Genomic DNA, 24,697 nt, shown 5'->3' with positions numbered 1-24,697 from the left:
TTGGCATAACTTCATTCTAATTGTAGGAACATTATAGTACTACAACTTCACTTTTTTGTATTATACACTTTTTTACTTTAAAAAAACGTGAGGAAGGTGGGGTGTGGTGCACCCCGTCCTGAAGAAGGAGTTCATCTCCGAAACATGTTGACGCACCCAAAGAGGTACTGTGCTTAATATCACATAATTACCTCATTCTGCACCCATTTTAATAGTGCCAGCCCGGGGGCTCATTAAATTAGTTCTGACCTACCCCACGAGCCAGGCACTTTTTAAACATTCACTAACTCACATTTCCTCACCACATACTCACACCCAACCCTAACACACACCACGCATAGTCTAATATCAGTGCTCCCGCGTAATCGTAGGTCGCAGCACGCCGCATCCTGTAGAGCGGTGCGAAGACCCGAATGATGAAGCATGACACCAGGGGTCCTTTTGGTGTGTGAGGGGTATTTTAAAAACACTATGTGCTCCCCGACATTGTAGGGAACACATCACCCGATCTGGTGGATTCTTGTTGTTTATTTATACCATTAGTAATAACCAGGGCCGTAGAGTACCTGTAGGAAAGGAGTACGACATTATAGGTTATAGGTTTGGCAGTCCTAACCACATTGCTTTGTCACCCCATTGTCCCAGTCTTGGAAAAGAATGTAGCAATTTTCACAAATATGCAATGGGGAGAAGAAGGGAATTACAACTTCCGGTAGTAAAATGGAAACTACCAAAGAATCTGCTTGTGTGAAGTGTTTGTGTGGATCATATACTGACATGGATAAATACATAGTGTTATCCCTTGATAACCAGACGTGGGAAAAGGAAGAGGTCAAACCACCCAAGTGCAAGGTTCACATACTGAATAGAGAAATAGAACTTATGGCTGACTCAGGATCGCCGTGGACGATAATTACTCTGGAGTATTTTATGGAGAGGTTTAGTAGTATTTTATGGAGAGGTTTGGTAGCATCAAGGGTTTGGGGGTTTGGAAGAATCTGACATTCTGGCTCAAAGCTTTGATGGAGCCCATTATTCATATGGAAGGTTTTATGGAAGTAGATATGGAGTTTAAGAGTAAGGAAGCTCACATTAACTTTATGTAGCAAAGAGAGGAGTGAATTGTAGGAGAGTAGGGTCTGCTTCCTATGGTCACCCCCTCTTTTTTGATGTGATACTCTGGTTTTTTCGACTTTAATGTGGCTGTGGGCCTGCTAATCAGACCCACAGCCCAGCTGTTCTCTCTCTAAATTGATACCATGTACTTTAGGTACATACCTAACTGGATATTGGGTCACCTTTCTGAGCCCCTGTATAGTGTACCATAGGAACCCAGGGCATAGGTGCATCCAAGGCCTACCAAGGGCTGCAGCATGAATTATGCCACCCCTGGCTGGCCATCCAGACTAACACCACAGGCTGATCACGCAGCTTGGGCAAGGTGGTGTAATCACCCTTTGCTTAGATATAGTATACCTATGTCTTACCTTATATATAGACACATATATACCTATAAGTCACTCCTATGGCAGGCCTTGACAATCCTGAAGGCAGAGTGCTTGGTTTTATGTGAGATGGTGATCTAGCATGGGGGGGCGTGGCTTGGGCGCCGATGGCGATGGTCGCCTGAGAGCTCGGCTCCGGGACTGAGCCCGGGATTATCCTGTAAATCGGAGGCCGTGGGGCACCCTAACCCCCGCAAACTGTTGATCGGCCCGACGGGGACCTGCCGGGGTACCTGGCGCAGTCCAAATATGTGGTGACCCGACGGAAAATCGAAGTTTGTGGATCCGCGGAGTGCGACCCAACATGGCGCCCGGACTTCATTGTCCCCTTGGACGGAACCATTAGACTGGAGGAGCATCACTAGCTGCGGCGCACCCTCCACCTTTTCGTCTCCCTGTGATATGAGGGTCTGGGTATCGATCTGATTGGACTCTGGCAACGGGGATCGCGCCTAGATGGTCGGATGCCATCACTATAGTGGATCTCGGCACACGGACGCCTGGAGGCCCTGACCGTGGCGCCCACTCCCTAAACCGCACTTGGCTGCATCTCCCCGACCGACCCACTCCCATGGGAGGCACAGCCCCTTGGCGCCACAAAGTCTCCGGTGGCGCTGGTGACCCTCACTCCGGGTCCTCATCAACCAAACGGGCCTGCCCGACCTGGCGCCGATTGTCTCCGCCTCCTCCTCGGTGCCCTCAGACGACGTGGTGGTGGCGCGAGCCGAAGCTGAGACGGTCCAACAGGCCCTGGAGACGGGGATCACTGGCCCTCGACCCGAAGATCAACAACCGGGAGAGATATAGCCGACGCCCGCACCCGGTGGCGCCTGTCCCTGGATCCACACTGTGTGCCTCCGGTGACATGGGGAAACCAAGAGGAGCCAAGGGGACTACCCCGGCCGCCTCAGACTCGGAGGCCCCGGACAAAGAGGAACGTGGAGACCCGGAGAGTTCTGGTGGCGCTCCAATGCAGCAACAATTTGACCGCGTCTTGGAGGCGATTGCGACCACACGCTCGGCCCTCCAGCAGGACATTGCCTAGGTGGCGACGAGCCTGGGCCTCCTTAGAGCGGATCACGGCAAGCTTTCGGATAGGGTCAAGGAAGTGGAGGGCTCGGTGAAAACCTTGGAGCCGGCGCAGCGAACCTTGGCCGCGACAATGAAGGATGCCCTATCCCGGATTACTGCCCTGGAGCAGCGAGCAGAAGATGCGGAAGGCCGTAACAGGCGAAACAACATTCGTGTGGTGGGCCTGCCGGAGAAGATTGAGGATGGCGACATGGTGGCATACTTGGAAGCCTGGCTTCGAGACACGGTGGCCCCGGAGGGTCTATCTTCCTTCTACACCCTGGAGCGAGCTCATAGAGTCCCAGCGAGGCCACCACAACAGGGACGTGCCCCGCGACCGGTGGTGGCACGGTTATTGCACTTTCGGGACAGAGACCTCATCCTCAATGCCGCCAGACATAACGGCCCATTCAAAGTGGCGAACAGCCAGGTGAACATCTTCCCGGATTACACCTATGAAACCCAACGCAGGCGGTTTTCATTCTTGGCGGTCAAGCGCGAGCTCCGGAGCGAGGGCATCCAATACTCGCTCCTATTTCCTGCAAGGCTCCGCATAATTGTCGATGACAAGACTCAATTCTTTGATACCCCGGAGGATGTCTGTAACTGGCTTGAACTCTATAGAGCCGGAAAAGATGGCTTTAGCTCCTCATCTCAGCTAGCGGCGGAGCCGGAGCAGCAACGGCGGTCCAAGAGGATTCGGAGTCGCCGTGGCCGGTCAGGCGGACCCTCAACTGCGGAGACATCGACGGAGCGGAAGGGAGTGTTGGAGGTGTTATCTGCGCTGTCTGGCTCACGGGACGGCACCATTGAAGAGGAAGCGGACCCTGGTGACGAGGGGGTACCGACGGACTCCGAGGAATCGGTGACTGAAAGCCTCCACACGCCGGTGATCACACCGAAATCGGTTGAGGACCTTCTGGATGGACAGGGTTAACGGGGTGAGCTACATCCATTTGGGTGGGGGCCCGCAACGGGGGTGGCGGGAGCCGACGATTGATGATGACGGGGGCCCGCAACGGGGGTGGCGGGAGCCGACGATTGATGATGACTCCCGGGGAAGTGGGGGTGGGGTGCCTTGCTCTTGCCCCGAGGGTTTCTAGTACTGTTTTGGGCTTGCTTTAGTCCTGGTAGCCAGGGCATCGAGGGCCCACTGCCAACGCCCAGCCCGCACCTGGCCCTTAAGGCCTTCCTACGGTGGCGACCGCAGGATTAGTCGGGGACAGGGGTTTTTTTGAGGGTATGGTTTGGATAGGAACTAGATGGTGCTATTTGGGTCCTGTTCTGGGAGGGTGGGCGGGGGTTTGGGTCGAGCAGGGGTTGTTGAGTTTTGGTTGGGGAAAATGGCCGCCATCAGTGCTGGGTTGATTGTTGCTCTTTCTTTGTTGGGACCCAGATGGGGAGACTTTGCACAAACAATATGGGACAATGGCTGATGTTGCTAATGTGAAATGCATTACTTGGAACGTGCGGGGGCTCCACACCATGTCTAGGCGTCACAAAGTCCACGCTTATTTAGTGCGTAGAGGGGTACAAATGGCGCTGCTGCAAGAGACCCATCTGAACAAGGCGGAAGGGGCGGCGCTACAGCGTAGGTGGAGGGGGCAGGTCTTTTGCACATCGTACTCCGCGTATGCCAGGGGGGCGCTAATTTGGATTAGAGCTGGGGTTCCCTTCCAGGTCACGAAAGCAGTGGTAGATCCAGAGGGGCGCTATGTGGCCATTTCGGGCACTCTGGGAGGGAGGGACCTAAACGTTTGCTGTGTGTACGCACCCAATATAGACCAGATTGCCTTCCTTTCCAGGTTATCGGGCTCGTTGGCCCACTTCTTCTCCGGGCCCCTCCTGCTCGGTGGGGATTTCAACTCAGTAGTGGATGTGGAAACTGACCGCTCGCATCCGCCCCTCCCTGACTCTCCGGTTCGCCGTGTGGCTAAAGGTCGTAGGGACTGGCAGACGCACTGGGGTCTGACGGATATTTGGAGGGCGCAACACCCCGACACTAGAGACTATTCCTACTTCTCGGGCCTACATGAGTTACACGTTAGACTGGACGGATTTCTTGGCTCGACTGAACTGGTTTCAGCGGCGGTCCGGTCTGAATATTTGACCAGGACCATCTCAGATCATACCCCCTCCTGCTGGACCTTCGTTGGTTTCCTGGGGTGCCTGCGGTGCCCACCTGGAAGTTACGTCCTGAGATCCTTGAGGACAGCGTTTTCAAAGCGGACTTAGGAGATAAGATCTCGGAATATTTTGCGTCCAACGGGGGCACCGCGAGCTCGAGAGCGCTGGAATGGGACGCTTTTAAGGTGGTGGTGAGGGGATACTGTATTTCCAAGAAGGTCGGCATGAGGCGAATTATCCTCGCCGACTTAGATACAGCTGATCGGAAACTCCGCGAGTTGGAACTCCGCCGCCCCGGGCGCCCTGAATTACAGGAACGCACGGCAGAGGCGAAGGAGGCGGTGGCGGCGGAGGTCGAACGGCTGCGCTGTTTCGACTACAAGGCCTATACGGTTAGATCCCTCGCAGAGGGGGATAGGTCGAGCGCGTTGCTGGCATGGCTAGCTAACCCTACGCGCCAGGCCTCACTGACGACGTCCATGCGCATGGCGGACGGGACCGTGGTACACACTCAGCCTGAGATTCTGAGCTGCTACCTGCACTACTACGAACGTTTGTACCGCAGCCGTTCTGACGGAGACCCTGTCCGGCTCGATGATTATCTACGACCCCTGGAGCTCCAAACAGTGGAGCCGGACGTAGCGAAAGCCCTGGGGTCCGACATAGAACTGGGAGAGATCCGCAGCGCCATTAAAAAGATGGCGAGGAATAAGACCCCGGGCCTGGACGGCCTTCCTGTGGAATTTTATGCAGCTTATGCTGATCTCCTAGCCCCAAGATTATTGATAGTATATAGAGAGGCGAAGAGGCTTGGTCGGCTCCCAGGCTCGATGTGCGAGGCCTTAGTGGTTCCCCTCCTCAAGCCGGGAAGGGACTCGTCCGATCTGGGGTCTTACCGTCCTTTATCAATGCTGACGGTTGACTATAAAATACTGAGCAGCATCTTGGCTTCGAGGCTGCTGGGTCACATGAGCTCCCTGGTACATGAAGACCAGGCTGGATTCATCCCCAGGCGAAACACGACCATGAACATCCGCAGGTTGTTCCGCTTGCTGGGAGAACCGCTCGTGGATGCCCCGTGCCCGGTGGTCCTATCGGTAGACTTAGAGAAGGTTTTTGACAGCCTGGAATGGGACTACCTGAGCACTGTGTTACGGAGGTTCGGCCTCGGCGAGGGTTTTATCAGATGGACCACGGTCCTGTATGCCTCTGCATCGGCCAGGGTTCGGGCGGGCCCGCTGATTTCCTCACAATACCCGGTTGAGAGAGGCACGAGACAGGGTTGTTCGTTATCCCCGCTTCTCTTTGCGCTGGCGGTGGAGCCACTCGCGCTGCACCTCCGATCGGGAGCCCATTATAGTGGCTTGTGGACACCTTCGGGCCCACACTACATTTCGCTGTATGCCGATGACCTACTGCTCTTCCTTGAGGACCCGGTTGCTGCCCTGCATGGAGCTGCGACGGCGCTCACGACGTTTGGTGAGGTCTCGGGCCTTCATGTGAATTGGGCTAAGACCTGTCTTTTCCCGGTTCGCAGAGGCACCCCTAGCCCTGTTCTCAGTAGAGAGATTAGATGGGAACCTGACTGCTTTAAGTACCTGGGGGTGTACGTCTACCACGAACCATCTGACCTCCTAGATGGGAACATTGCCCGCAGTACTCGAGCGCTGCGGGGCAGTATGGACTTCTGGGCTACACTACCGCTCTCGGTGGCAGGGCGGATCGCTTTGCTCAAAATGGTGGCGCTTCCCCGGTTGCTGTATTATTTCCGGGCTCTACCGATCTGGGTCCCACCGGCCACGTTTAGACTATTACGGTCAATGATAGTCGGATTCCTCTGGGGTTCGGGCCGCCGAAGGGTGGCCCTCAGGACCCTGATGAGGCCGAAAGCCGAGGGTGGGCTTGCGGCGCCGGACTTTGAAAAGTACTACTTAGCGGCGCAGCTCCAGACCCTCACCCAGGAGATCGCCAGGGAATTCCGGGGCCCAGAGGACAGGAGAGGTACGGGGATGGACAGGCATGTTCTCTCCTTCATAGCGCTACGACAACGTTTGGCCTTACAGGACTTGTCGCTGGAGGAGAAGACCATTCGCCTGTGTTGGAACCGAGCCCACGCCCGGGGCCAACTGCGTATACCGTATGCGCCCGAAATACCTTTGGGGATGCTGACGGCCCTGCCCCATGGCGGCGATTGGTCACGGTTGGCAAACTGGGAGGACGCAGGCTTACAATTGGTAGGTGACCTCTACGAGGACGGGGCGCTCTTGCCCTTTCAGGGGCTCATTGATCGCTTCGAGGTTCCTCGCGGCGACTTTCTATTGCACTCGGCCCTGGTCCGAGCGATCCAGGCGCACTGGAAATGCGGGCAAGAGGAACCCCCTATATCTCCGGTGTGCCAATACGTCATGATGTCTGCGGGTACGGTGAAGGCGGTCACTTGCCTCTACGGTAGACTGATCAATGAAGGGCTGGCCCCCCTCACTACTTTGAGAACCCGTTGGGAGGAGGACATAGGTAAGGAGATCCCGGAGACGACCTGGTCCCAACTCGTGCGGCGAGCCTGGAAGGACACACGCCACGCCCGCTTTCAATTGGTCCACTACTACGTACTCCATCGGGCATATCTGACCCCGGCGAAAATCCAACAGTATTTTGCTACGGGCTCGGCGGACTGCCCCAGATGCCCGGCGCCGGAGGCAGACCTTCTCCACATGTTGTGGTCCTGCCCGGGATTGTCCTCCTACTGGATGGAAGTGGGGAAGACCCTGGAGGAGGTGACAGGGAGATCCTTATCAGTTGATGCGGCAGTGGGACTCCTACACTGGTTTCCACATACTCCCAAAAACAAAATTACCAGTAAATTCATCGACTTGGGGCTTCTCCTTGCTAAACGAGAGGTGACCAGGAACTGGAAGGCAGGGGCTGGTCCGACGGGGGGCCGGTGGCACAGCGAACTCTTGAAGTGGGCAGCGGGGGAAAGCACGCTGAGATACCAGCTAGCTAGGAGACAGCGTAACGAGAAGGCACAGGAGGCAGCGCTAGAATGGGAGACATTAGTGCAGGCCCTCAGGGATTATTGCGCCCCCAGCGACTCCGAGAGTGAGGAAGCAGCTCGCCCCGAGTCCCGATAGGCAATTGCACTTTACAGCTCTGTTACTTTCCTCATGGGTCCTCTCACAGATCCTAATGCGGTTGTTGCCGTGCACTGATGGCGGGGTTGGGTAGGGATTACTTTGGTTCATAGTGTTTTGAGGGAGGGGTTTTCTTTTGGGTTTTGTAGGCTTGTTTAGAAAAGCAGATGACGGACAGTGGATCATCCGGACCAGCTTCGCCTCCCTGCTGAGCCCCCATTGGATTTCGCCGCCCGACCATTGGGTTGTGGGCTGAATGGCTGTGTAAGGGTACATACTGCTGGGGGACGGAGGGTTGCATTTCACTGATTTTGTTGGATCTATAATGCTGGTCGAATATGTAACGATTTACCAATTCCTGCAATAAAAATATATTTAAAAAAAAAAAAAAAAACAGATGGTGATCTAGCATGAGCTGAGCCCATCTGCAGCTTTCGGAACTATGTCCTTATAGCTGTTCTATGATATAGCCATACCATATACTCTCAAGTGCATTATAATCCTCGCGGTTAATGCTAACTTTGGTTTGGCTTTATCAAAACATGTCGTGTAAGGTGTCAAACACTTTGGAATACTACCCCCCCCCCCGCCAGTTCTGGCGGCGGGGGTAGCATTCCACCCTTCTAGAGGGAGAAGACATGTAGTTACTGCTTTACCCGGTTAAAGTTAAACAGAGCCTCAGCATCACAAAATGTATGCTGCTGCCACAGACACGAGTCTGACCTCCTGCAGCTGGACGAAACTTCGGCAAGGGAGGCCTGGATAATAGGTTTCCTATCGAGGGAGGTGCTAGCACCTCCCCAGACTACCTGTAGTGTATCGGGGCAGGGTGGGTTCAATGGAAAGATACTTTTCCAGACACTGCCTGGGGTACACAAGGTGCACCATGCATAGCCCGGTTCAAACCAGTTGCTGGCGCGAAACTGGACAAAGGGAAAGGGGTGTAACCACCCCCTTCCGTGGTTCCACCCATAGGAGGGACCTAGGAGGTAATCCAGCCCCTTAGTTTAGTATAAAGATAGGAGCTGTGACTAGAGACATTAGATTATCCTGGAAAGAAACTCTGAAACGAAACTCTTGGACCTTCGACATTCCATATCGACTGGAAGACTGAAGACATCTCCCTTGTGGTCAAGGAGTGACCACCCTGTGCAAACAGGCACCACCAGTAACTTGCCGGTTTGCTTTGTCGACGCTCTCGCCGAAACCCGAAGACTCAGCGACTCAGGCACTGGACTTCCGGAATTCTCTGACTCCGATCCACATCCACAGCAAAGCTGAGACCCGTGGCGGACACGAGAGACGTGGGACCGGACACCCTGGACTACCTGCTCTTTGCTAACCGTGCAGCTTCTGAGGTACACTCAAAGTTGTGCATTGGGGTTTGAGACGCCCCAGACCCGAGCAGCATTTGCACTGAAGCTCAGCCCTCCAACACTCCACGAGTGCCGCGTGGGGCCTGCGCCTGCATTTCAGCTCAACGTGTCTTCCCGGTTGCTAGCCCGTTGGCTAGTGAGCCCTAGGAAGACATCCTTTTGAAACTACACTGCTTGCCTGGTTGCTCCGGGCTTGCTCCAGCTTCCCTGCGAAGGAGAAGCTCCCCAGGAATGTCTGACATAATATCGACAGACAGAATATCGAAATGCAAAAATATCGGAGCAAAAATATCGGAATCCTATCTTCATTAAGGTAAGTACAAAAATATCGAAAAAATAATATCGTAGTACAAAAATATTGGAATCAAAAATATCGTTTTTTAAAATGTATTAATAATAATGTAAAAATAATTTTAAAATACATATAATTTTACAAATATTAAATAAAAATATTAAAACAAAATTAAAACTAATACATATACATTTAAAATAAATAAAACACTTAATAATTTAATGTAATTTTATTTTTTTTAATGTTATTTATTTGATTTAATGTAATATTTTTTTGTTTTTTCCCTGTACGCCTGTACCCCAAAAACCCAAACCTGACCCTGAACCCTAAAAATATCCCTGTACCCCAAAAACCCAAAACTGACCCTGAAACCTAAAAATACCCCTTTACCCAAAAACTGAAAACTGACCCTTATCCCTAAAAATACCCCTTTACCCAAAAACTGAAAACTGACCCTGAACCCTAAAAATACCCCTTTACCCAAAAACTGAAAACTGACCCTGAACCCTAAAAATACCCCTTTACCCAAAAACTGAAAACTGACCCAGAACCCTAAAAATACCCCTTTACCCAAAAACTGAAAACTGACCCTGAACCCTAAAAATACCCCTTTACCCATGAATTGAAAACTGACCCTGAACCCTAAAAATACCCCTTTACCCAAAAACTGAAAACTGACCCAGAACCCTAAAAATACCCCTTTACCCAAAAACTGAAAACTGACCCTGAACCCTAAAAATACTCCTTTACCCAAAATTAATTAATATTATTTAATTACCAATTAATTATTAATTAACAATAACAATAAAGTAAATATATTAGCACATTAGCTGTAATTAATTTAATTTAATAATTAATATTATTTTTCCCAATTAATTAATTAAGAATAACAAAAAATTATATATAAAAAAGTTACTATAATTAATGTAATTAAATAATTAATATTAATTAATTACCAACTAATTAATAATTATAAATATGTACAAAATTATAATAATTAATTAACTAATTAATATAAATTAATTACCAATTAATTATTAATTAAAATATGTACAAACATATATCAATTAATTAATTATTATTAAATTACTTCCCACCCTATTCCCCTATAAACCCATAACCCGCTACAGAACATATTTATCAATTAATCAATTAATTAAAAATAATTAAAAATTATTTCTCAATTAATTAATTAATAATTCCTACTTATTAATAATTAATTTAACATAATTAAATTACTTCCCACCCTATTCCCCTATAAACTCACAACCCGCTACAGTAGTAAAAGACAATATTTAATCAATCAATCAATCAATTACATTTATAGAGCGCGCTACATACCCGTAGGGTCTCAAGGCGCTTGGGGGAGCGGGGGAGTCGCTACTGCTCAAACAGCCAGGTCTTCAGCTTCTTCCTGAAGGAGAGGTGGTCTTGGGTCAGGCGCAGGTCGGTCGGGAGGGAGTTCCAGGTCTTGGCGGCCAGGTAGGAGAAGGACCTTCCTCCTGTAGTCGCTCTTCGGATGCGGGGGACGGCGGCGAGGGCGTGGTTGGCTGATCGGAGGTGGCGTTTGGGAGCGTAGAAGTTGATCCGGTTGTTGAGGTAGCTCGGTCCTCGGTCGTGTAGGGCTTTGTGTGCGTGGGTGAGGAGGCGGAAGGTGATTCTTTTGTTGACGGGGAGCCAGTGAAGGCCAGTGAAGGTCTCTCAGATGTCAATTTAATTAAATTAATTAAATTACATTAAAAATAAATAATAAAACATAATAAATACAATATAATATACACTAAATTTATTTAAAAATTGATATTAGTAACATCGAAGTTATTTATTTCGATATTATTGACATCGATATTTAAAACTTCGATATTACTGATATCATACTAATATCGATATTAAGACTGTCGATATTACTTACCTTCGATATTTTGTCCCATCGATATTTAAACTTCGATATTTTTGTATATCGATATTTAAAAATCGATATTTTGTCTGTGTACCGCTCCCCAGACCTTGCTGGTCTGACCTGAAGCCAATCTTCCCATTCTGCGTGGATTGCGTTTGCCAAGGCTTGTTGGGTCCAATCCAGATACCGACACCGCAGTCAACAAGATCCTTCATGGGACAGCTCGAATCCAGCGCCTGGTCGTCGTCGACGCCTCCTGGTCCTCGTGGCTGCAGAGACAAGCTTCACCTCTTCACCTGATTGCATCTCGACATCACCTGGTTCCTTCCGGGTTCCTTCCTGGTCACTGGCTAGTGACCCAGACTCTGTCCCCTCTGCTTTCAGGTTCTTCACAACTTCGATCCACCCATGGATCCACCCGGACACTTTTCTTCTGGTCGCCTGCAGCACTTCTTTGCAGCTCTCCATAGGAAACAGCGACGAAACCCGACACGAAAAGACACCTATGCACCCGGCTTCCCTGGGTGAGATAACTCGAGTACTCCGGTGCTCCAGTGGTGCTCCCATCCTAGTTTATAAGGGTTTTACCGTAGCCCATCCGAAAGTGCCCAGAATCTACTACTTTGTAACTTTTACGTTCTCATTCTAACTCTATGGTAACTCGCATGTGTGTTTAGACACTGCACACGCCTCTCGTGGGCCTCATACTTCCAATCCCTTGGTTGTTCAGTGTAGCCCTAGCGATTTTCTAGGCCCTAGGCCTATTCACTATTCCTGAAGTGGTTCTTATACCACTTACTTAGTATATGGTTCGTGAGGCCCCTAGGGCAGAATTGTATTTGTGCAAATTATAGAATGCGTAATGAGTAACTTGTAACGTATCTCGAACTCTGACCTCATAAACAGTGCAGAGGGGTTGTGTTAACAATAAATACATATATATTTTATATATACCTTGTGTAGTGTCCTTTCATTTGGTATTCAAGGGATTATATTTGGTAAAACAGCTGGCTTCACATGCTCTCTGAAGTTTAGCCTAAGACTGCTTTGTCCATTCTACCACTAGGATAGCTGGTCTATAAGGTTGACTTAACAACCATCACCATAAGGGTCTTTTGGACTGGTGCAGGGTGCCCACTAGAATAGTGGACATCATATACCAGGTCAACTTTTCACATGAATGTTCTAGGGGGGAAGGACCAGTGGAAACTGGGTATAATTCTAAATCCACACAGCAGAGAGCCACAGTTTCCTTTTATATTTTTGAAGAAGTTAGGAATGTTGCAAGGATACTTCCACCACATCAAACTCCCGAGCGGGGCAAGTCCAGTTAAATAAAAGCTTAGAGGAGTACTCATTAATGTACGACAACAGCTCAATAATGTAATCAAGAAGATGTTGGATGAGGGAATTATTGAGGAGATAGAGTTTTCAGAGTGGGTTTTTCCCATAGTTTTGGCGCGCAAAGCCGATAATTCCTTGTGGTTGTGCATTGACCTCAGAGCATTGAACGCCAATATAGTGGTTGGCCGCCATCCTCTACCCAGCATCAATGAGCGGGTTAGCATGCTAGAAGGGGCAAATGTGTTTTCTAACCAGATTTACATTCGGCATACCATCAGATTGAATTCAGCGTTGTTTCATTCAAGAGGATGCCGCTTTGCCTAGCTTTGGCTGCAGTCGTTTTTCAGCAGGCAATGTTTCACATATTTAAGGGCATGGAAGATTTTGTCAAGTGCTTCCAAGATGAAATTCTGATTTTCTCAAAAAATCAACAAGAGCATCTGGAACATTTGAAGAAGGTGTGTGAAGAGTTGAGTATCCAGAGCTTGAATTTTAAGGAAGATACATGCAAATTGTTTACGCAATCTTTGGACTATTGGGGTCACACCTTGTCCAAGGAAGGATCTTACATGTTTTGTTCCATTTAATTTATGCGCCACATGTGCATATTATGTATCGGTTTGTCTCATTTGTACCTATGCGTTATTTCAATCTGAATCTTTAATTTAATATTGTAAAGCGCTCTGATACTCCTTGCTTCCAGCCAGCGCTATATAAAACCTTTTAAATAAATAAATAAATAAAGCAATCCTTGATGGATGCCATTGCTAATGCCCCTGTGCCAAATAAGAAGGAACAATTACTCTAATTTTCTGGACTATGTGAGTACTACAGTAAGTTTATTAAGGATTTTACAACTAACATAGAACCCCTTAGACAACTCAAATCGGAAGAACATGGAGTTCAAGTGGACTGATAGACACCAACAACCTTTTGAGCTGGTGAAATCTGAAATAGTGAAAGCTCCCACACTTAAGCCATTTTGTGTTAACAAAGAGTGTATCATTACCGTAGATGCTAGTCTTTATGGAGTGGGAAGTGTGTTGTCACAGAAGTGTGGGAGCGAAGAGTATAATGTAGCGTTTGCATCAAGAACCATTAGTGAAACAGAACAAAGATATGCAGTAATTGAAAGGGAGCTTTTAGTGCCTGTGTGGGCTGTAGAATACTTCAGGATTTATGTTTGGGGTGCTCGTTTCACCCTCAAGTCAGACCATAAGCCATTAGTCGGAGCGGAGTACTAACTCCCAGTGGGGGTGAGGGAGTTGTGCAACTGCACGTATTGCCAAGCTTATGTCTAGACTTCAAGAGTACAATAACAACATTTAATATGTACCAGGAAAAAGAAATGCCATTGCTGATTGTCTTTCTGGGCTTCTTAGAGACTGTGGGTAGGACAGTAAGAGAGACAATGAGACTAAAGTAGTTGTCAGCATTTTGGTTGTTATGCCCAAGGAGTTTGAAGGGGTAGATGAGGAGATATGGAAAGCTGCAGTGAAGGAGGATTTGTTACTTTTGAAAGTAAGGGAATTTTTGAAAAAGGTTGGCCTAGAAGGTGGGAAGTTCCTGCTGAACTATATCCCTTCTGGAGGATTTTGGAAGAGCTTCAAATTGAAGAATAAAAGTGGGAAATCTATTCCACCAGTGGGTTCACGAGATCGCATTTTCAAATTAGGCCCATGAAAGCCATTTAGGCATGTCGCCCATGAAGAGAAGACACTTATCAGAGCTACTTTTTGGTGGCCAGGATTGGACTGTGGATAGGGTTGTATGAGAGTGTGATGTGTGTATTGACAGTGACAAAATGCTCGAAGTGGCTCCGGCTCCGTTATGTCCCGTCGAGTGGCCTGAGTTTCCTTGTTAGAAAGTAGGATTCGATATTTCCGGTCCTTTTTATTTTCTACCCCATGAGTGTAAATTTGCCATGGTTATGATGAATTAACATTCCAAACGGCCAGAAGATACGTTTCTATCCCATGTTACCACTGGGACTGTCATTGAATTTTTCAAAGAATGTTTCACTAGAGAAGGTGTGCCGGAAGTCCTTATAATTGATAATGGGATGCAACTTAAGTCACAGGAAATGGGTGAATTTCATGGCTTTTGTAATGTACGTCATATGACTGCTGCTCTTTATGAACCTAGTGGGAATGGTCAAGTGGAGCATTTCAACTGTGTCTTAAAGCAGAGCATCTTGTGGGCACGTGATTTTGGTGGTGAGCGGAACGATAAACTCAGAGAGAAATTGTGGTTATATCACATAATGCCATATACCACAACTGAAGTTAGTCCTGTAACTAAACTGTGTCCTTGGTGGTTCAAAAGGAGGTATTTAGATACGGACTAGGGAGTAGCCAAAGAGGAGGAAAAGGCAGGAAATAACCAAGATAAGGCCAAACTGGTGTATTATTCCAAATAGAAAAATAAGGTACCTGACTTTGTGGTTGCTAACTGGGTCAGGGCACACGGGCCAGGTGTGTTGTCTAAGAGTGAGACTAAATTTGGGCACGCTATGAGAGTAATTTGAGTCAATAGAAAAGTGTGATCACTCAAGACGGAAAGGTATGTAATATCAGGAGGGTGGCTAAATGTAAAAATGGAGGAGAGGTGCGGTCATGTGAAAATGATTGTGGAAATGGCACACTTGGAAGCGTGGCCTCAAGGATTAAATCTGATAATTGTGTCAGGAAGTCTCCTGAAAGGTTTAAAGATTTTGTATTGGAGACATTAGGCACAAAAAGTACAGCCCTGGAACTACTTAACCACTTGGCTGCTAAGGCATTATTCTTGTGCTCATTTGTTTTCCATTGAAATCAATGGAAAGTCCATGACGAGTTACCCTTGTCATTAGCGGCGAAGAGGTTAAATACTTTCTACAGGACAGGGAAAACACTGTGAAGCTAGACAGTTTCAGCTCTAACACCTCTCTCCCCTGTGGGGTCCCGTATGGGTCCTCACTCAGCCCCACTCTTTTTAACTTATATGTTACAGACCTCACTTCTCTGATTCGATCCTTTGGCTTCTCACTCACCTCATACGCAGATGACACAGAACTTGCGTTATCTGCCTAAAATGATATTACCTACACTAGCTCTCGGCTACAAAATTAATGGATGGGCAAGAATTGCCTGACATTGAACTCAGATAAAACTGAGATCATCCTCTTTGGAAACAATCCTCAATTCTGGACTCTATCAAGTTGGCAATCGGAAGTGGGCCCACTCCCAATGCCTACCTCAAAGGTCAAGAGTCTTGGGGTGGTACTTGATTTGTTTTTTAACAGATTTTATGAAACAATTACTCTTGGCATCTTACAATCAGCAATGCAATTACATCAGTAAACAGGTGTCATGGAGGTTCGCTCGCATCCCAGGGTCCCTACTTCCGACAGATCTCTCTGATCGTGGGGCCACAAATTGTGAAGTAGTTCATCTTTATTATTACCAACCACTGCACAGCAGTCCGCCCGTTATTATTAGTCTTCGCTAGGATACGAGCTATAGATTACTGCAGTCTTACCTTTTTCCTGCAGGAGGTCAGCAACTCCCTCCCCCCCTAACCCCTCCCCTAGCAGGTGCTGAATACCACTTGGGTGACATTACATGCAGCTGAACTCAAGTGTATTGGGGTGGTACTTGATAACAAGTTAAAATTCAGTAAGCAAGTTAACGCTGTTATATCCTCTTATTTCAACACTCAGAATCATAAAAAATATTCTCCACTATCTCCCTATAAACTCCAGGAAATCAAGATAGATTATTGTAATGGTCTATACATCAATCTACTGGAACAATATGTTAAGAAATTAAAGGTCTTACAAAATTCTGCCGCCAGATTACTCCTTGGCATCCCGAAACATCATTCAGTCTCTGAAGCCATCAAAGATCTGCACTGGTTGACGGTTAAGAACCGTATTAAATTTAAAGTCTTGTGCCTAACCTTTAAGGCTTTGCATAATACAGGACCGGAATTTCTGAAACAAGCTGTCTCGTTGTATGAACCCAGCAGGAACCTCAGATCAAAGGGAACTTATAAAGTCACCACTTTCAGGTTCAAGAAAACTAAATGGGGAGGAAGCAGCTTCATCTCCGGAGGAACTAAACAGTGGAATCTCTTACCTAAACACAATAGGTCTGCTCCATCTTTACTGGTTTTCAGAAAACTCCTTAAAACCTGGCTTTTCATGAACTAATCTCTTACAGTTCCTGCTGTGCTCTCTGCTAAGCTAGAGCCAAGACACCCTAGGGTATATGTTGCGCTTTAGAAATGTTCTAACATACCAAAACATAACACACTTCTGGTCCCAGTAGGGTTGCCACATCAGAAAAGAATGGTACATTGTAACAGAAGCACACAAGGTCTATGGCAGATATACGGGCATCAGTCTTGGATGGTCAAAATCACAGTGGATAAAAAAGCAAAACATATGCCTCGTCCTCAGGAGTTCTAGGTGAACTTCTACAACGGCTAGGGGATTGTCAGGCAGTCATGACCAATGAGTCACACTTGGGCGGTGGCCTAGAGATGCAATCTATAGGGTTTTGGGAGTGTCGGCAATCCCCCCATCTCCCAGTCTACTAGGCTCCTGAAGAAGATAAACCATGATAATAAATAATAGATACAGATGGGGGTGTTTTTTTTGTACTGTTATGAATATTTTGAAATGTAAACCTTAATGACATTCATAAACACAGTTGTTCATGTAAATGGTTGCCTCTCAGTTCACACCACCATGTTACTCTGAATGGTTTACTGGCAATGCATAGTCATCTCAATTACCTTGTGCTTGTTTCTTACTATTTGAGGCTCTCAGTCAAGATAAGTACTGTTGGCAGCAGACATAAGTCTGTATATAAAGGTGACCTCTGATTGGTGAAACACAAGGGAATGAACCTGGTTCAGTACCTGATACTCAGAATCAATCCTATGCTGGACATCCAGCATGTGGCGACTGTTGATGATGGCTTTTGGTCTCTCCCATGTTTCATACATTATGACTGCTAGTCTTTAACCTAGAATAAAATAACAAAAGCAAAGCTTTAATCTACTGAAGAGGACAGGCCAGCAGATGTACAGCAAACCTCTAACTGTAGCCTAGAAGGCTCATACGCTCACCTATGTGTTCCCATATCATATTACAAAGTTCACTGAGAGAAGCCGACTCGTGAGCTTGAAAATAGTACTTAGCACGGGGGAGAGGATGTAGCCTTACAGCTAGAGCGGTCGACCTCGAAGCTGGAGACCCGGGTTCGAGTCTCGGCAACGACACTCAACATCCTGTGATTCTGGGCAAATCACTTAATCTCCCCGTGCCTAACAAAAATGAATGTGTCCTTCTGTAACAAAACTGGTGCTTTCTCTGATACCCGATGTCTTGGGTCTAGTTCGCGCTATATAAAACTCTTTAAAAATAAAATTAAGGCGTCTCATTTCCTCTTCATACAACAACGATGATGAAACACACTCGCCCTTAAATTTGAGGATTCAATGAATTGAAATATATTATACATATTGGAATATCATACCAATAACATATATATTGAAGGTCAAAATTAAAGCCCTGATGAAGTTTACATGAAGTGAACGAAATACGTTGACTGTTTTGTTCCATTTCTAAGAAAAATAAAGATTACTTTGGACGACATATGACGAGATTGGACTAACATTTGCGAATACGGATTGTGTGGTGCACTTCATGTATATATGTTGAAATCAAATAACCGATCTTGCTGCTAGCATTGTGCTGTCTTCACCCAACTTCACTCTACTGGGGGACCTTAATCTGCATCTTGATGACCCTCACAATACAGCAGCCAATACGCTCCGCTCTAACCTTTCAGCACTGGATCTTCATCAAAAAGGATTTCATATAACCCACAATAGAGGCCATCTTCTGGATCACATTTATAGCAACAGCGACGATCTTACAGTGCTAACCCCGATTCCGTTACCATGGACCGACCACTTTTTGGTTCCTTTTATCTGGCATACATATTCTCCCATCCCCACCTGTCATCTTGCTAAACAGCGAGGTAGGAAGTGGTCTTCACTCCCCCTCTCTGAATGGGAAACTGCACTGGCCAGAGACCCCCCGAGAAAAGCCCCGAATGCCAATATCGCTGCCAATAATTTCGATAGCTGGATCTCTTCCTCTCTGGACATGGTCCTCCCTGTGCGAGTTACCAATGTCACTAAAAGACTGAGACCTGCTCCTTGGTTCACTCCTAACCTTAAATCGAGGAAACAACTCTGTCGGAAATATGAAAGAGCCTGGAGACAAGATTACTCCCAAGACAAGAAAACTAGTTATAGAGCGGCCATCAGGCTCTATAAACGGGAGCAAAAAACAGCACAAGCCTCTTATTACGGCAGCAAAATCGAGGCTGCCGCTAATGCCCCAAGGGAAATCTTCAAAATCGTTAAAACCCTTACCTCTCCCCCTACTGAATGTCCCTCCGTGGAGGGTGCCCAGGATCGCTGTATCAACCTGGCGAACTTTTTCTCCCAAAAGATTCAGACTATATACTGTTCTTTTGGAGAAGTCGATAGCACCCCGGACCCCCCTTCCCCTACTTTCCTGTCCACTGCTACTCCTTGCCAGCTAAATACCATTCCTCTTTTAGATATGCCTACTCTGGACAGACTTATTTCTCAAATTACCTCTGGTTCACCCAGTGACTCCGCATCCCCCCAGACCCTTCTGAAGGTAGTGGACATAATCCGCCCGGTCATACTGGACGTCCTCAACACCTCCATCACCACAAAATCCGTACCCCCGTCATGGAAGTGCGCAATGGTGAGGGCTCTGTTGAAGAAGCCCAACCTGGACCAGGACAACCTGGCGAACTATCGCCCTATCTCTTTGCTCCCTTGGCTGAGTAAACTATTGGAGAGGCACGTGAACAACATCTTGATGAGCCATTTGGAATCAAATGGGCTCCTGCGTGCCTCCCAAACAGGGTTCCGCCCTCGACATGGAACCGAAACCGCTCTCCTAGCGGTAACGGAGGAAGCTAGAACTGTGTTGGACCAGGGTGGAAAGGTCGCCATTATCTTATTAGATCTAAGTGCTGCGTTCGACACAGTCAACCATGTCACGCTTTTACAACGCCTGGCGGACATGGATGTGTCGGGCGCAGCCTTAGAATGGCTGACATCCTTCCTGGCTGACCGCTTCTTTCAGGTCTTCGAGGGCGAGGTGACATCCCCTAAACACCCTCTCAGATGTGGGGTTCCTCAGGGCTCCTCCCTGAGCCCCACTCTGTTTAATGTCTACATGGAGCCCCTAGACAGGATAGTCCATCCCTTTGGTGTGCGTATTGTCACCTACGCAGACGATACCCAACTGGTGGTCTCCTTAGACCACCAGGAGGGATCGTCCAGCACCTTAGGCTCCTGTCTGGAGGCGGTTTCCAGATGGATGCAATCCTCATGTTTAAAACTCAACGGGGAGAAGACAGACGTCATCTTGCTGGGCAATTCCTCTCCCTCGGGTTTTGCATCCTCCTGGCCTCCATGTTTAGGCCCACCCCCCACGCCCAAACCTCAAATAAAAAGCCTAGGGATTTGGCTTGATACCGACCTGAACTTTTCGGTACAAGCTACGAAGACTGCGGCTACCTGTTTTGGGTTGATGAGGATGCTACGGAGGGTGCTCCCTCTGCTCCCATTTCAGGCAAGGAGGATCCTGATCCAGGCCCTTATACTATCTCGCCTGGATTATGGGAATGTCCTCTATATGGGAGCTCCTGCCTATACCATCCACAGGCTCCAAGTCGCCCAAAACAGTGCAGCCCGTCTACTTTACAACCTTCCCCGTTGGCAGTCAGCGAGGAATGCTTTGAGGGAACTTCACTGGCTTCCTATAGCTGGAAGAATACAATTTAAGGCCATGTGTATTTTACAGAAGGCCTTTCATCGCACCGGCCCTGCAATTCTTCAGTCCCTGGTCACTCCCTATGCTCCATCTCGTTCTCTTCGGTCCAGCTCTTCTCAGTTGGCTACTCCCATCAGAGTCAAGAAAGCTCGATGGGGTGGCCGCTCCTTCTCCTACACTGCGGCAAGGCTATGGAACACCCTCCCTCTGCCTCTGCGGGAAACTTTAAACCATCTCTCCTTTAGGAAAACTTTAAAAACACACTTGTATACCACATTCTGTTGACCTGCCCTGAGCCCTTGCTAATTGAATTTCTGTCACTAGCGCTACGAGGCCTCCGGGTAGATAGCGCTATACAAGTACTGCTTCATTCATTCATTCATTATGGCTTCAGCTCTGCCACCGCCACCATCAGGAACATCATCAAGCAGTGACAGCACTACTTGAAATGGCATCAGACTGAATGACTGCTTAAGGAATGCTAAATAATTATCAGTTTCAGTGGCATCACTCAATCAATCAATCAATCAATCAATCAATCAGGAGTTTGTTAAAGCGCGACTACTCACCCGGGAGGGTCTCAAGGCGCTAGGGGTGGGGGGGAGGGAGGGTGCAGGTTCCATTACATCAAGGAGGGGGTCTGTCGAAGAGCCAGGTTTTGAGGTTTCTTGCGAAGATGGGGAGCGATGTTGTCTGTCTGAGGTGGAGCGGAAGGGCGTTCCATGCTTTGGCCGCGAGGAAGGAGAAGGAGCGGCCTCCCGATCTGGTCTTTCTGGTGCGAGGGACCACGGCGTAGGAAAGCTGGGCTGATCGTAGGGTCCTTTGGGGTGCGTGGAATTTGAGTCGGCTGCTCAGGTATGCTGGTCCGGTGCCGTGGAGGGCCTTTGGTGCGTGGGTGAGCATCTTAAAGGTGATTCTCGCCTCGACGGGGAGCCAGTGGAGTGTGCGCAGGTGCTGGGAGGTGTGGCAGTGTTTTGGCAGGTTGAGGACCAGTCTTGCGGCGGCGTTCTGGATGTTCTGTAGCTTGCGGATGAGGTTTTTGTTTATTCCGGCGTAGAGTGCGTTGCCGTAGTCGAGTCTGCTGGTGACCAGGGCGTGAGTGACTGTCTTTCGGTGTTTGAGGGGGATCCATTTGAAGGTCTTACGAAGGAGGCGGAGGGTGTGGAAGCAGGAAGATGAGACAGAGTTGATCTGGCGGTCCATTTTGAGCTCGGAGTCCAGGACGATTCCCAGGTTGCGTGCGTGGTCTGTGGGGGTTGGCGGGTTTACGAGGGGGGTGGGCCACCAGGTGTCGCTCCAGGCGTCGGGGTTTGGGCCCATGATGAGTACTTCTGTTTTGTTGGTGTTTAGTTGTAGGCAGCTGTTTTTCATCCATTTGGCGACGGATCACCTGTGTGTAACCTATTGCTCCATACATGGACAGCCTTGCAAATGTCCCTTACGTGCTGAAAGGAATCCTAGGTAATCGGGGACATCTGTAAGCGGGTTATGCACCCACATATGTGATGGCAACTGATGCATTCCCCCATTCTTCTAAATGTTTATTATGATTTTTTCATGCTTTGATGATTCTATCTTCTTCCTTTCCATCCCTTTTTATCACTACATCTAACCACATTTCTCCTTAACCACCGTGTCACTGTCAGGCCCTGGTGAGCTGCTGTCCTCTGTGGACAGCACATGCAGTTTGCTTGTAGTACATGTGTAGTGATAATACCACATATGGCGGGGGAGGTCAGCCCTAACTGTATGGTCTTCCTAGTGTTTTTAAGGTGGCAGATAACCATAGAGCTCATAGGATCATAAGAGAGGTCAATAGTCAACACAAGTCATCCCCAGCAGCAAGCATGATCACTATTTACATTTTGAGGTAGACTTATGCTGTGCAGAACTCTGAAGTATAAAAACAAGTGCTTTAGTCTGGAGTGAGCAGTACTAAACCCACTGAATCTGAGAGGAGAACAACTCTTCCTCCTCATACACTGCTAAATATGTAGACCAGAATAGTCAGATTCTAACGATTGGACTGTTATGGTTGTTTTAGGATCTTGCTATTAAAGATACAATCAATAGTGCAAATAATGTGACCTCAATGTCCAAACAATGGAGTTCTTTAATCCTTAGCACTTACATCAGGTACATGTTACACTCATTACTGGAAATATATCCCCTAATGTGACATGGCCAAGAATGACTAGCTATAATTCATAAGAACAGAGAAGAACTATTAATAAATAGGGTAAAGCCGCCAGGATTAAGCAAATCTGTAAAGGAGAATGGTTAGCTTCGAACACACAAAGTTTTAGAATCGTGGTTGAAACATCAGTTAGTCACAAACTTCAGTGGCAAGGACCACACTCAAAAAACTTTCCCTATCAGACTTTTTCCCAGGCCAGTGGTTACTAGGCATTAATCTTAATTGAGTACTGTTCCGGGCAGTGATAGAAGTGGGCGGTATCGGAAGGGCACGGCGTGCCCCAACTTTGAAACATTATTACAGTCCGTTCCCCTACTTCTTTATTTTTAAAAAGCGTCCCAGGGCGGCAGGAATATTCCTAATTGAAAATTATAGCTTTAGCATTCAGCCGTTGCCCCTGAGCAAGGCCTCTGCAGTGCCCACTGCCTCCTCCCCCTTCCCCTCTGTAACTAGGATCCAGGGGCCTGCAAAGCAGCACAGTAAGGGCCAATAGTCTTGGGTTAGCAGTCAAAAACAGCTACCTCTGATGTCCCTGCTGCTGCAGTGATTTACAGTCATTACTGCCGAGGCTACTTGCCTGCCCCCACTGTGACCAATACAATGGTCCCTTCAGGATGCTTTGGTGGCCCCCTTGAACTCCTCTGCCCTTTATTTTCAGGCTCAGGCAGACTGAGGGACGCCACCTGGAAAAGAAAACAAGCATTGGCATAGCCAATAGGTCTCGCCTTTGGGACCTGCTGCATAACTAAATACTAATAAGGTCCCAAAGGCGAGACCTATTGGCTATGCCAATGCTTGTTACGAATCTGATTGCGGTCAGTGGCTTGTTTTCTGATGTGAATATTTTTCAGCTCACCACCCTGTTAAACGAATGTGTGGGAACCGTCACTGTTGGTGACCAGTATGTGGTACGATTCTCGTGGGAGAGCCTGTGTTTCCTGATAGTTTTATTTTCATTTCTGAGCTGCACCATGGCAGTTTAAGACCCAATGTAAAACTTCACTGATTTATCAAAATAAACTGCTCTTCTAACAGTGCATCCCCAGTTTTTGTCTGACACCGTTAGTGCAACGTAGGATTATATGCTCGATAGCAAGGGAACATTCACAGTAGTGTTGTGGGGCATTACTGATTGACAGAGGGCACAACGTAGAGCTTTTTCGGGTTGCTTCGGTTGCGGTGTTGCGCCATACATGGAGCACAGTAGATGTATCTTGAGTCTCTGGGACCACTCCTTCACCAATCACTGCGCTCTTATCCAGATACAGAGTCTTACCAGGCAGTTGTAGACCTAATGTAAGCCCTGAAACCTGGCAGCTGTGGCTCAGAATTCCCTTTTAAAGGTTTAAGAAAGCAGATAGCAGAAGGGGACTGTATTTACTTGTACACATCCTAGCTGAAGTGTGCATGACATGCTGCCCAAATCCAGGTGCATTTGGAATGTAGCATTCCTTTCCCTTTAGGAGACTTTATCTGCTGATGGTCATGTTTGCCCCCCACTCGTGCCCCTCCCCCCCCTCGTCCAGCCTCTTGTGTCTTAACTTGGTGATTATAAGGGTTTCCAATCATCTAAAAACTATATAGGAACAACAGTTTTCTTTTTTTTCCTTTTTTTCTTCTTTCTCTTAAACTATCCATACCATGCACCTGCACCCTCCTGATGCCCTAGAAGAAGGGAGATGCACTGTGGTAAAGTGTTCATTTCCTTTGAGCTGGAACTTCATGCTGTCTAGGAGTCACACTCGAGCTCACTCCGTGCCAACATTTTGCATATCCCCAAATTACTGTAAAAGCTCTTTGTAGTAGATTGCTTATTTCATAAGTTGTCTTACTGCCTTTCCTTCTTTTCTGCCCCATTTGAAGGGGCTTTATGGTGGA

At 47.8% G+C, this 24,697-nt stretch overlaps 1 protein-coding gene across 2 annotated transcripts in view; it reads right to left on the bottom strand.

Moving 5' to 3' along the window:
• MARCHF10 (membrane associated ring-CH-type finger 10) overlaps nucleotides 1–24,697 on the bottom strand; it is a 279,236-nt gene that overhangs the window by 222,894 nt on the left and 31,645 nt on the right. For both annotated transcript variants that reach the window (XM_086923827.1, XM_086923826.1), the window contains exon 2: nucleotides 17,652–17,758. In XM_086923827.1, coding sequence (XP_086779953.1) covers nucleotides 17,652–17,738 — 87 coding nt within the window. In that variant the 5' untranslated portion in view covers nucleotides 17,739–17,758. The remainder of the gene's footprint in view (nucleotides 1–17,651; nucleotides 17,759–24,697) is intronic.

This window comes from Lissotriton vulgaris, chromosome 5 (assembly GCF_964263255.1).
Source record: "Lissotriton vulgaris chromosome 5, aLisVul1.2, whole genome shotgun sequence".
In the NCBI taxonomy this organism is placed as follows: Eukaryota; Metazoa; Chordata; class Amphibia; order Caudata; family Salamandridae; genus Lissotriton; species Lissotriton vulgaris.
This window is presented reverse-complemented; position numbering and strand designations above follow the sequence as displayed.